The sequence below is a fragment of the Ranitomeya imitator genome, chromosome 4 (assembly GCF_032444005.1).
Source record: "Ranitomeya imitator isolate aRanImi1 chromosome 4, aRanImi1.pri, whole genome shotgun sequence".
Taxonomy (NCBI): domain Eukaryota; kingdom Metazoa; phylum Chordata; class Amphibia; order Anura; family Dendrobatidae; genus Ranitomeya; species Ranitomeya imitator.
This window is the reverse complement of record NC_091285.1, coordinates 624,660,492-624,674,158: the sequence shown is the minus strand read 5'-3', so window position 1 is coordinate 624,674,158 and position 13,667 is coordinate 624,660,492. Positions and strand designations below refer to the sequence as shown.

General features: G+C 42.3%; 1 protein-coding gene across 1 annotated transcript in view; it reads right to left on the bottom strand.

The window, feature by feature from the left end:
- The window catches only part of LOC138674621 (disintegrin and metalloproteinase domain-containing protein 28-like), a 44,058-nt gene that overhangs the window by 11,607 nt on the left and 18,784 nt on the right, over window positions 1-13,667 (bottom strand). Inside the window, exon 5 of the mRNA XM_069762437.1 lies at window positions 3,863-3,943. Coding sequence (XP_069618538.1) covers window positions 3,863-3,943 — 81 coding nt within the window. The remainder of the gene's footprint in view (window positions 1-3,862; window positions 3,944-13,667) is intronic.

Below are 13,667 nucleotides of genomic sequence, written 5' to 3'. Positions count from 1 at the left end.
GACCAGTCAATTTTGGGAGGTATTACCGCCTTAAGGTACGCAACCCCACCAGCCGAGAGCTCTCCATTCTCCTGCTGTAGAGAAGCTCCCCTCTCCCGCAAGTCTATGAACAGCCCAGAGTCCCGGCCAATTATCACCGGACAGGGTAAATTTGCGACTATGGCGACATCATGGATTTCACTGTCCCTGGCCGTCCCGAGGACCACCCTGGCCACTGGATAGTCCTTAGTGTGCCCATGGATGCAGGTGACCCTGAGCCTCCTATTGGGTATTTCAAATCCCTCAGGTGCAACCCTCACTAGAGTCCCCGGGCTCCCAGAATCTACCAGTCCGCACATTTCTATCTCATGCATCCACAGGGCACACCCCCGTAAACTCTTGCCGGGTGGATAGCTCACACAGCAGACTGGACACATATAATTCATTTGCCACGGGCAACAGTCCGTCTGCGGCACCCCTTCGGGATGCTCCCTTTTGGGAAACTACCATTCCCCGGGATTCCACCCCTTTTTGAGACACCATCCCTGTTTGGGTTACCACCCCTTTTTGGGACTCCACCCCTTTTTGGGCAATTATTCCTGTTTGGGTTACAGCCCTCTTTTGGGATTCCACCCCTTGTTGGGCAACTATCCCTGTTCGGTTTACCACCCCCTTTTGGAACTCCACCCACTTTTTGGAAACCATCCCTGTTTGGGTCACCACCCACTTTTAGGGACACCACCCCTTTTAGGGACACCCCTTGGACTCCCCCACGGTACTCTCAGGCACCAGTTATCACACACAAAAAATATGTCTCTGGGCTTGCACTGGCCCTTTAAGAGAATGCACGACCTGGAGCACAATTTTGTTTAAGTCACTTCACCAGCTCCTGCTGCAGTTACAAACAATCGGCACCTCTGGCTGCCGATCACAAATCGCTGCTGCTGCTACTCAGCTTCGGCTGCTGCGGAACCTCTTGCTGCAACTGCAGCTACACTCCACAAGGCTCTGCACGGCTCGACTGCAGACTTCGTGGACCCACCAATCCACAGCAAGATGCTTGTCAACTTCGTGGACCCACCGATCCACAGCAATCTTTGTGGCCCCGCCAAGCCACAGCAATTAACTCCTCACATGCTTTCCCGGACCGCTGCCCGCATTCCAGCACCGTATGTAAGATAGCGCTCACTAGCGTATTGGGGAACACTCGCTTGGCAACAGGATAAACAGACAGGCATGGTTTCTCACATAAACAGTCCATGTGGTTTATTATCCACTCAGTATAAACCACTGTAGACCATGTTACACATCACAGACCTCACATACTACTTAGCACTTCATAGTATACGGCTTTGAAGCACAGTCAGTAAACATGCTGGACCTTACTTTGTCCAGTTGCAATGGGTGACCGCATGCCGCACAGTTCATATAGCAGACACACCTCTCTGCCTTTCTTACAACCCCCTTGTCTGATGTTACCTTCCAGGAACTCCTGTTCCACACAATGACCTCCTGTCAGTCCTCTCTCCTGGGGAACTGCCTTACGGGGATCACTGTCCTTGTGACCAGGGCACTCCCAACAGTCCAAGCCCACCGAAGGTCAGTAGCTCCCCAACACAGCGCTGTCACTGACTCTGCACACAGAACACTCTGTAGTGTCCCGCCTGGACACATGGAAGTCTGTCCATGCTGACAGACTCCCAGACAACTCCCCATGTGCCAGACACACTTCCATTATGTAGTTTGTAACCACACCCACAGGTGAGGTATGGATTACATGGGCTGATCACGTGATCCTGACATCACTGCAGGTCCTCAAACACCTGCACTTCACGCAGGAAAAAGGGGTACAGTGAGCACCCTCACCCAGTGGTGAGGTATGTGGGTAGCCAGACTCTCCCATCTCTCATAGCTACCCGCAACCCGGACCCAGATTCACTAAACAACATCTTAGTGCTCATGTGCATCAAAGACCAAATACTGCATTGCAGGGAGCAGCTCCCCATATCATGGGAGGCTTACACCGCACAAGACCTCCTCCTCTGCAACACATACCGGCCATTCACCACAGTGCCGGACACTGTCTCACTATCCCCATTACGCCTCCATGCGTGCCCTGGCGAGCACATACAGCGCCCTCTAGCTGTAACAGGGGTCACTGCATCACTATATATATACAGTTAGGGCCAGAAATATTTGGACAGTGACACAATTTTCGCGAGTTGGGCTCTGCATGCCACCACATTGGATTTGAAATGAAACCTCTACAACAGAATTCAAGTGCAGATTGTAACGTTTAATTTGAAGGGTTGAACAAAAATATCTGATAGAAAATGTAGGAATTGTACACATTTCTTTACAAACACTCCACATTTTAGGAGGTCAAAAGTAATTGGACAAATAAACATAACCCAAATAAAATATTTTTATTTTCAATATTTTGTTGCAAATCCTTTGGAGGCAATCACTGCCTTAAGTCTGGAACCCATGGACATCACCAAACGCTGGGTTTCCTCCTTCTTAATGCTTTGCCAGGCCTTTACAGCCGCAGCCTTCAGGTCTTGCTTGTTTGTGGGTCTTTCCGTCTTAAGTCTGGATTTGAGCAAGTGAAATGCATGCTCAATTGGGTTTAGATCTGGAGATTGACTTGGCCATTGCAGAATGTTCCACTTTTTGGCACTCATGAACTCCTGGGTAGCTTTGGCTGTATGCTTGGGGTCATTGTCCATCTGTACTATGAAGCGCCGTCCAATCAACTTTGCAGCATTTGGCTGAATCTGGGCTGAAAGTATATCCCGGTACACTTCAGAATTCATCCGGCTACTCTTGTCTGCTCTTATGTCATCAATAAACACAAGTGACCCAGTGCCATTGAAAGCCATGCATGCCCATGCCATCACGTTGCCTCCACCATGTTTTACAGAGGATGTGGTGTGCCTTGGATCATGTGCCGTTCCCTTTCTTCTCCAAACTTTTTTCTTCCCATCATTCTGGTACAGGTTGATCTTTGTCTCATCTGTCCATAGAATACTTTTCCAGAACTGAGCTGGCTTCTTGAGGTGTTTTTCTGCAAATTTAACTCTGGCATGTCTATTTTTGGTATTGATGAATGGTTTGCATCTAGATGTGAACCCTTTGTATTTACTGTCATGGAGTCTTCTCTTTACTGTTGACTTAGAGACAGATACACCTACTTCACTGAGAGTGTTCTGGACTTCAGTTGATGTTGTGAACGGGTTCTTCTTCACCAAATTAAGTATGCGGCGATCATCCACCACTGTTGTCATCCGTGGACGCCCAGGCCTTTTTGAGTTCCCAAGCTCACCAGTCAATTCCTTTTTTCTCAGAATGTACCCAACTGTTGATTTTGCTACTCCAAGCATGTCTGCTATCTCTCTGATGGATTTTTTTTTTTTTCAGCCTCAGGATGTTCTGCTTCACCTCAATTGAGAGTTCCTTTGACCGCATGTTGTCTGCTCACAGCAACAGCTTCCAAATGCAAAACCACACACCTGGAATCCACCCCTGACCTTTTAACTACTTCATTGATTACAGGTTAACGAGGGAGACGCCTTCAGAGTTAATTGCAGCCCTTAGAGTCCATTGTCCAATTACTTTTGGTCCCTTGAAAAAGAGGACGCTATGCATTACAGAGCTATGATTCCTAAACCCTTTCTCCGATTTGGATGTGGAAACTATCATATTGCAGCTGGGAGTGTGCACTTTCAGCCCATATTATATATATATAATTGTATTTCTGAACATGTTTTTGTAAACAGCTAAAATAACAAAACTTGTGTCACTGTCCAAATATTTCTGGCCCTAACTGTATATATATATATCTGTAGAAAAGATAAGATCCAGGTACCACATTAGGTCTTACCGCATGTCCTGTGCATTTTGATTCACATCCTGCTGTTATGTAGGCTTCCTCGATTTTGGTACATTTATTATTGATACAGACCTGAAAGACACAATACTTCCCAGTTACATATTTATATTAAATGATGACAAAGCCGTCTTTCAGATAGTTTCTGTGTTAACCCTTTTGCTGACTTTTTTTCCACATTTTGCGCCTGTGGTAGCTCGGACGATATTCACACTTTTGCTGAAAAAAAACACATTATGCCTCCGCATCTATATATTTCGAGAAAGTAGACACCAAGCACATTGTCAAAATGCTACGTAGAACTCTGATGCAAAATTGCATAAAGGTGTCTGCATGTGCAAATTGAATTTTTTTTTATAAAAATTGCATAAAAATGTATATTAGTAGCTTAAAACATGTCTCAGATAGGAAGTGAGATACACTACACCTCCTTAAAATAAAAGTTTGGCATGTGCAGAGTCCAAACATACCACTTAGGTCTATGTCTTTATATATTTTATACAATTATCAGATATGGAAAGACCAAAAATCTGGTTTTATAATGAAAATTCTAAAAGGTTACAATTTATAAATAATAATAATAATAAAATATAGGGATTATACCTTGAAAACTAAATGAACAACTATGCTCTATATAATTCCTGAAAGCAGACAACCTGATTATTGCAACTGTGTTGACGTGCTGTTGACAGCCATTTTCCACATTCATGTTATTATGCGACAAACAGAAATTATTTAATAAAAATAATATAAATGAAAACATACATTTGTGCCTAAAACGCACATACAAGTAGTGATTTACACACAAAAACTATTTTAAAAAATGATCTCAATGTCAGCAAAGTTCATATATGCCACAATTATCTACACTATTTCAGATGTTGGGATGAATTCCCATTTTTCTAATCTGACATGTGTCACTTTATATAGCAATAACTTTGGTTTACGTATCCCAGTAGTTTTGAGACTGTATTTTCGTGACACTTTGTACTTTACGTTGATAATACAATTAGTTCACTATGTCTTACATCTTTTATAAAACAAACATGACGTTTAGAACAAAATTAGATATATTTGCAGTATATAAACTTTTAATGTGTCTGCCCTTAACACAGATAGTTGTTAATAGCATTGGGGATGTTCTAGGGCAGTCCCAATGGGTGGTAAAAACAACATCTGAATATGCGATCCTCCAGCAGACAGTGGCTTAGCAGGACTTTACACAGCAAGTTGGGGTCAGCAGAAGTTATATAGTAAATCTTGAGAAATGTCCACCCAGGAGGCCTGATTGCCTTTGTAATGAACAGTAACCCAAAAAGGGCAGAGGTTTATACTTGGCATTGTAAGACTTCCACAACAGACAACCTGATCAACTTGGAGATGGTTATTTTAGGGTGTCAGTCCTTGCTTTGCTCATCAGGGATCAAAGAGAGAATCTAAACTCCAGAATACTTCTCTAATGGTAAGGTAGGTTCTAATGGCTTTGACCAGATAAAGATGATGTGTAGAAGGCTCCGCTGGATCGATGGGAGTTGTATTAAAACCCCTTAATGACCGCCGATACGTCTTTTAACTGACCTGAGATATAAGAGACTGGCCTCCCCATACAAGTGACAATCCAACAGCTGTTGGCTGTACACTATAGCTGACAACTTGCTGTATAAGCCACAATCTGTGTTGGCACTGTCCATATCTGTTTAACCCCTTAAATGCTGCTGTCAATAGTGACTACATCATAGAAATGTTTAACAGAGTGTGGGGGCTTCCTCTTTATCCCAGTTGGTGCCCTCAGATCATGATTGTGTGGTCCTGATGTTTGCCATGGCAATTCATGACCAAATAGTGGCCTTAAGGCCCCTTCACATTAAGCGACGCTGCAGCGATACCGACAACGATCCGGATCGCTGCAGCGTCGCTGTTTGGTCGCTGGAGAGCTGTCACACAGACCGCTCTCCAGCGACCAACGATGCCGGTAACCAGGGTAAACATCGGGTAACTAAGCGCAGGGCCGCGCTTAGTAACCCGATGTTTACCCTGGTTACCATCCTAAAAGTAAAAAAAAACAAACACTACATACTTACCTACCGCTGTCTGTTCTCCAGCGCTGTGCTCTGCACTCCTCCTGTACTGTCTGTGAGCACAGCGGCCGGAAAGCAGAGCGGTGACGTCACCGCTCTGCTTTCCGGCTGACCGACGCTCACAGCCAGTACAGGAGGAGTGCAGAGCACAGCGCCGGGGACAGACGGCTGTAGGTAAGTATGTAGTGTTTGTTTTTTTTTACTTTTAGGATGGTAACCAGGGTAAACATCGGGTTACTAAGCGCGGCCCTGCGCTTAGTTACCCGATGTTTACCCTGGTTACCAGTGAAGACATCGCTGGATCGGTGTCACACACGCCGATCCAGCGATGTCAGCAGGAGTCCAGCGACGAAATAAAGTTCTGGACTTTATTCAGCGACCAACGATCTCCCAGCAGGGGCCTGATCGTTGGTCGCTGTCACACATAACGATTTCATTAACGATATTGTTGCTACGTCACAAAAAGCAACGATATCGTTAACAATATCGTTATGTGTGAAGGTACCTTTAGAATCAGACAGCTGTAGTATTCTGTTCAGAAGTTAGAGGCATTTAGGTGGTAAAAATACACATTTTCATTTCTGTCATGCCACTTTGCATTAATTCCTGAAACTCACCTGAAGCGTTACTAAACTACCTGACTGCAGTTTTCAATATGTCTGAGGGTGCTGTTTTTAAAATGGTATTACTTTGGGGGGTTTCCCAATAAATAGGACCCCTAAAGGCACTTCAAACATGGATAAGTCCCTAAAAAAATAAATTTCCTTGCAAAAATGAAAAATTACTGCTATATTTTTAAACCTCCTAAAATGCTAACAAAATAATATAACATTTTACAAATGATGCTGATGTAAAGCAGACATGAGGGAAATTGTTATTTATTAATGTTTTGCTGCGGTATGACTATCTATCTGGATTAAAGGGATAATCATTCAAAGTTTGAAAATTGCTAATTTTTAAAATTTTTCTCAAATTTCTGATATTTTCTATAAATAAACACAAAACATATCGACCTAAATTTAACATTATCATAAAGTATAATGTGTCACAAAAAACACTGGGATTTGTTGAAGTGTTCAAGAGTTATTACCACATAAAGTGACACTGGTCAGATTTCAAAAATTTGGCTCCGTCACTAAGGGGTTAAAGGAAGGAAGGAGGCTGAGAAGGAAGGCCAAAACCATATTTCTAAGAAATTATACCATATGACTCAAGACCTCTGTCCCAATGGAGAAAAAGGAATGGAGCCCAGCAGGAGAGGGCAGCGAGTCAGCGACCCCAGACACCATGTGAATGGTGATCACCAGAAATGCGACTTTCTAGAAATGCTGCAAAGATGCTCAAAGTGAGACTGCTGCAGTGCAGATAGGGCAATGTTGAGGTCCCAAAGTTCCACTGGATGCCTGTAAGTAGGGTCACAATCAGCAACCTACTGTAGAAGGTTGTATCGTGTTTGTGAAAGGCCAGCATATTCTGAAAATAATGGAGAGCTGTCAAAATTTATTAAAAGTCTACAGAGGGGTAGATAACCTTGTACCCACTCTATGGTTGTCCACAAAAACCCAGCAACCCATTATCCTCCAGTGCTCTCATTTTCCAGAACCGCAACCTCAATGGAGGCCCAGAATTATAAGATGTGTTGTGCTCAGAGACATGGCCAACGTAAGGGACGCTGAAATCGACCACCACTGAACAAAAGACAGAATTCAAGACTAGGCCAAGATATATCAGAAGACAGATTTTTCAAAGGTTTGCATCTGCATCTTTCAAAAAAAATAAAAAATGTTCATGCAGGACAATGCTCCATCACAAATATCGAAGTGTCCACTTCTCAGTTGTCACTAAAGGCCTTAGAGATGAAAGAATAATGACCTGGCCCCTTCCTCCCCTGACCTACACCCTATAGAGAACTTGTGGACTCTTCTTAAACGGGAGATTTACGATGAAGGAAAACAGTTGCCTTTCTGAACAGTGTCTGGGAGGCTCTGGTTTGCCGATGCCCAAAAAGTTGATGCTCAAAAGATTAAAAAACTGACAGACTCCATGGATGGAGCTTATGGCTGTTATTGAAAAGAAGGGCGGCTGTATTGGTCACTGAGATTTTAATGGAAATGTCAGAAATTTGTATTTCTGTACATTTTGAAGCGTTTGGCTATTATTTTCATTTGAACAGGTGAAAATAAACAATTGAGATGGGAAAATTCATATGTTTCATTTAGTTGCTCAATAATTCTGATAATAAAAACAAAATGTCATTTTTACTACCATCTTAAAAAGTCATATTTCCGGTTTAGTTACCTTTTGGATTGACAAACAGCACTGTAGTTGATCAATAATAAAATTAGTCATCAAAGATACAAATTGCCTGATAATCGTGCATAGAGTGTAAATCTGAAGCTTCTGTCACTCCAGCTCTATTCTTTCCCCAGCACAGGATCCTCCTCCTTTACTGACAGCCACTCTGCATTGGGAATTCAGGCAAAGGAGCCTCCATATGGTATTGCCAAGTTCGGGAGACATTGCTTTAAAAAATGTTGGTTTCTTTTTCTAAATTTTATTACTCCATGTGAAAATGAAAAACTGGGGGCTAAAACTTAATTTTAGTGAACTTTAATTTTTAATTTTTTGCTTCCCAATGCCATCAATTTTTGTTAAGCACCTGAGGGTCCGAAAGGGTCTCTACACCACTTTTTTGGAAACTGCACTCCTTAAGACATCTATCAAGTGGTGTAATGACTATTTTGAAAAGTATCTTCAAAAAATAAATAGGTGGCAGGTAGCAAAGAAATTAAAATTTCATTTTTTTTCCAGTTTTATTATTTTTTATGTTGAATGTGGTGTTATAAGTGATGAATCAACTGTATTCTGTGGGTTAATGCAATTAATGATATACCAAATGTATATTGTTATATTTATGTTTTGCTATGTTGCATAATGAAAAAAGTACAAAAATTGAAAAAATAAAAATATTCTTGAGTCGTCACATTCTGGGAGACTTAACCATATTTTTCTGTTGGCAGCATTTTATGAGAGATTCTGTTTTGAGGGATCAGTTGTAGATTAAAGTAATATTATCAAAAAGTGGAGTTAAACATAACCTTTAATACAGTGGCATGTAAAAGTTTGGACACCCCCCTCGTCAAAATAACTGTTATTGTGAACAGTGAAGCAAGTTGAAGATAAAATGATCTCTAAAAGGCCTGAAGTTAAAGATAAAAGATTTTCTTTGTATTTTAGGCAAAAAAAATAAAATTGTCATTTTTTACATTTTAAAACTTACAAAAATGAAAATGGGCCAATGCAAAAGTTTGGAGATTTGTGTGCTCAGATAATTTTGACCAAGGTTTCAGACCTTAATTAACCTGTTGGGGTTATGTTTTGTTCAGTATCATCATTAGGAAAGGCCATGTGATGCAAATTTCCCAGCTTTATAAAAGTGGAGTTCAAGATAAGATCTGGAAGACCAAGCAAAATGTCAGTGAGAGTTGCTTGCAGGATTGCTAGCTACTAATGGCCATATGTCAGTCTTGATCACAGCTACACCAATGATCCAGGTTTAATTTTGAAGCTGAGATCCACTTCTGTATCAGCTTAGGATCACGAGTGTTGCTGCTATGCAGGATGAGATATACAGTAGTCAGTTAAAATGCCACCTGGACTTCAGCTGGACTCACTGAAGGAGACATTGGGCTGCAGGAACTGGAGGGAGATGTTCAGATGTTAAATCCTCCTCATGTCCTTGTGTAAGATTAGGTGTTGTTCACTATGATGTTTTTCAATTAAATGCTTTAATGCCTGAGAAATTTGCTTATTATTTCCATGGTTGTGTATATCGGAGACATGCTCCCTAATGTGAACCAATAGTTGGTAAGTGGTACAGCCGACGTATTTTAAGTTGCAGTGGAGCACTCCACGACGTAAACAACAAAAATTGAATGGCAACTGATGAAAGTTTTAATAGGAAACTCCGTTTTGTTTGAAGAATCAAAAAAACTCTTACATTTCTTGGTATATGAACATGTTACAAGATTTCACGCCACATTTATAAAAAAAAATCCATTAATTGATAACCAATTCTTTTTGCTGTCTTAGTTTTTTACCTCACTTTGTACGAGAATTTGTGCTTTCCTTAGGACAACACAGCAACCTTTTTTTTTTATAAGTGCCGCTGATTTCTTATCTGTTTCCAATATGGAGAGAATTTTGAGAAACAATTTCTTAAATGATAGAAAATTGTTCACTGTATTCCGAAGATAAAGTAATAGGTGCGAGATATCTATCTGTGCAGTCTTCATTACTAGAGCATTTAAAGGGAACCTGTCACCCCGTTTTTTCAGATTGAGATATAAATACTGTTAAATAGGGCCTGCGCTGTGCATTACAATAGTGTGTGTAGTGTACCCTGATTCCCCACCTACGCTGCGCAATACATTACCAAAGTCGCCGTTTTCGCCTGTCAATCAGGCTGGTCAGGTCGGGTGGGCGTGTTCACAGCGCTGTTTCTTCCTCAGCTTTACGTTGGTGGCGTAGTGGTGTCCGCATGTTGAGGTGACTAATCCACTGTGGGCACGTGAACAAGGAGCACGCGATCTGCGCTATCACCCCCTGTCATCGGTGGGGGCGGCCATCTTCCTGGGGCCGCGCGTGCGCAGATGTAGTGCTCTGTGGCACGGGGCTTCAGGAAAATGGCCGCGGGATGCCGCGCGTGCGCACAAGAGATCGCGGCGGCCATTTTCCCAAAGCCGAGTTTGCAGAGCACTACATCTGCGCACGCGCGGCCCCAGGAAGATGGCCGCCCCCACCGATGACAGGGGGTGATAGCGCAGATCGCACGCTCCTTGTTCACGTGCCCACAGTGGATTAGTCACCTCAACATGCGGACACCACTACGCCACCAACGTAAAGCTGAGGAAGAAACAGCGCTGTGAACACGCCCACCCGACCTGACCAGCCTGATTGACAGGCGAAAACGGCGACTTTGATAATGTATTGCGCAGCGTAGGTGGGGAATCAGGGTACACTACATACACTATTGTAACGCACAGCGCAGGCCCTATTTAACAGTATTTATATCTCAATCTGAAAAAACGGGGTGACAGTTTCCCTTTAACCCTAGGGTTTTTTTTTATCAACAATGTTTTTTGCTCTTGTGAGCATCCATTGTTTATAGCCCCTGTCACTGAGTCTCCTATTAATTTTCAATGATTCATTTTCATATGTAGCTGAACTACAATTTATTTTAACTCTTGTGAGCTCACCTATTGGGATTGATTTGTTAGTATGCATGGGGTGGTGACTGCAGAATGGTGTTTCTTTCCTAAAAGTTTCTGTAATGATTGGCCATCGATACCTGGTAGTTTTAAATCCAAGAATTCAATGTTGATTTTCTGTACATTGAAAGTCAATTTTAGATTAAATGGATTCAGATTCATACTGTAAATTCAATGAGTGATGGTATGGCAGATCCATCGGATGCTCAGATCAGGAGCAAATCATCGATGAATCTGCCATACCAGAATATATAGTCCAGAAATGGATTAGTGATATTGAAGATGTAGCACGCCTTCCACCAACTCATGGTTAAGTTGGCAACAGAAGGTGAATATTTAGCACCCGTAGAGTATTTTATTTGTCCTTGGCTACTGAGTTGCCGCCCTGCAAAGATGTATAAGATAGATACTTGTTGGGGAAAGCGTTAATTCATGCTCTCCTGCTGCCAGCCCTCTCCTCAATCACACTGGCTGAAGTCAAAGGAGGGAGGGGAAATTTAACAAGCAATATTTCAGCAGAAATCTAAGACTTAAATCTCAGCTTTATGGCTCATTCAGACATCCGAGCTCATACAGCTAATGCACGGACTGACCTCGGCTCTCCTGACCCAAGCGTGACACCGTCATGTTTTCCTATGAGGTTCTCACACTCGGGTCGGGAGGATTGTGGCCAGTTCGTGCATTGTGGTCCGATCTCGGACTGATTGGCCCAGATGTCTGAATGAGTCCTTAAAACAAGACTGGAATTGCGGCTGTAGTTGTGACTCAGCCTGAAGTATCACAAGGTAGGGCTTGTTCATAAGACCAAATATTCGGTAAAAGTGCAGTCCGTGACAATAGCATTAAAAATAGCAGTAATTTCGACCAGGGGTGCCTAAATTTTTACAAGCCACTGTACAGCAGAGAAAACAGGGATTCTATTAAAACTGATTCAAGCAGTCCAATAAGTGAGACTTATGGTAGTTGGAATCAGGGTCTTTGTCACTATATCATGCTGCTCTTAGATTGAATACCAAAAACCTGCTGACAGATTTCCTTCAAACTTAGATGCATTAGGCTAGGTTCACATTGCGTTAGGGCAATCCGTTAAGCGCATAGCGCTAGCGGATTGCTCTAACGCAATGTTTATTTTGGGTCTGCGTTTGCTGTCCCTGCTAGCGCAGATCCTCAATCTGCGCTAGCGAGGGACGGACCTCACAAAAGAACGGCACAACGCTAGCGCGTGCGGAAAATGGCATGCGCTAGCAATGCTCTACAGGCACAAATCACATTGCTGTCAATGGATGCGCTAACGGACCCGTTGCACGGCGTTAATTGCGACATTTTTGCCGTGCAACGCAGTCCGTTAGCGTTAACCCATTAACGCAATGTGAACCTAGCCTTACAGCAAAACACAATGGTCATAACTGATGGTTTTAAATAAACTTACGTCATATTTATATACTAGCTGAAGAGCCCGGCGTTGCCTGGGCATAGTAAATATCTGTGGTTAGTTATAGCACCTCACTTCTCTTATTTTCCCATCACGCCTCTCATTTTCCCAATCACATCCTTCATTTTCCCCTTCACAGCTCTCATTTTCTCCCTCACACCTCTCATTTTCTCCCTCACCCCTCTCATTCCCCCCTAACACTTGTCATTTCGATCTCACATCTGTCATTTTCCGATCACTCCACTATTTTCCCTCACTCCTCTCATTTTGCACTCACACCTTTTCATTTTCACCTCACACCTCACATTTTCACCTCAGTATGTACATGTTTGTCATCTCCCTTATATATAGTATACACCTGTATGTCATCTCCTGTATATAGTACACACCTGTATGTCATCTCACCTGCATATAGTATATACCTGCTGTGTGTCATCTCCCCTGTATATAGTATATACCTGTATGTCATCATCTCCTATATATAGTATATACCTGTATGTCATCTCCTTCTATATATATTATGTACCTGTATGTCATCTCCTCCTGTATATAGTATATACCTGTATGTCATCTCCTCCTGTATATAGTATATACCTGTGTGTCATCTCCCCTGTATATAGTATATATCTGTGTGTAATCTCCTCCTGTATATAGTATATACCTGTATGTCATCTTCTATATATAACATATACCTGTATGTCATCTCCTCCTGTATATAGTATATACCTGTGTGTCATCTCTCCTGTATATAGTATATATCTGTGTGTCATCTCCCCTGTATATAGTATATACCTGTGTGTCATCTCCTCCTGTATTAGACCTCGTTCACACGTTATTTGCTCAGTATTTTTACCTCAGTATTTGTAAGCTAAATTGGCAGCCTGATAAATCCCCAGCCAACAGGAAGCCCTCCCCCTGGCTGTATATATTAGCTCACACATACACATAATAGACAGGTCATGTGACTGACAGCTGCCATATTTCCTATATAGTACATTTGTTGCTCTTGTAGTTTGTCT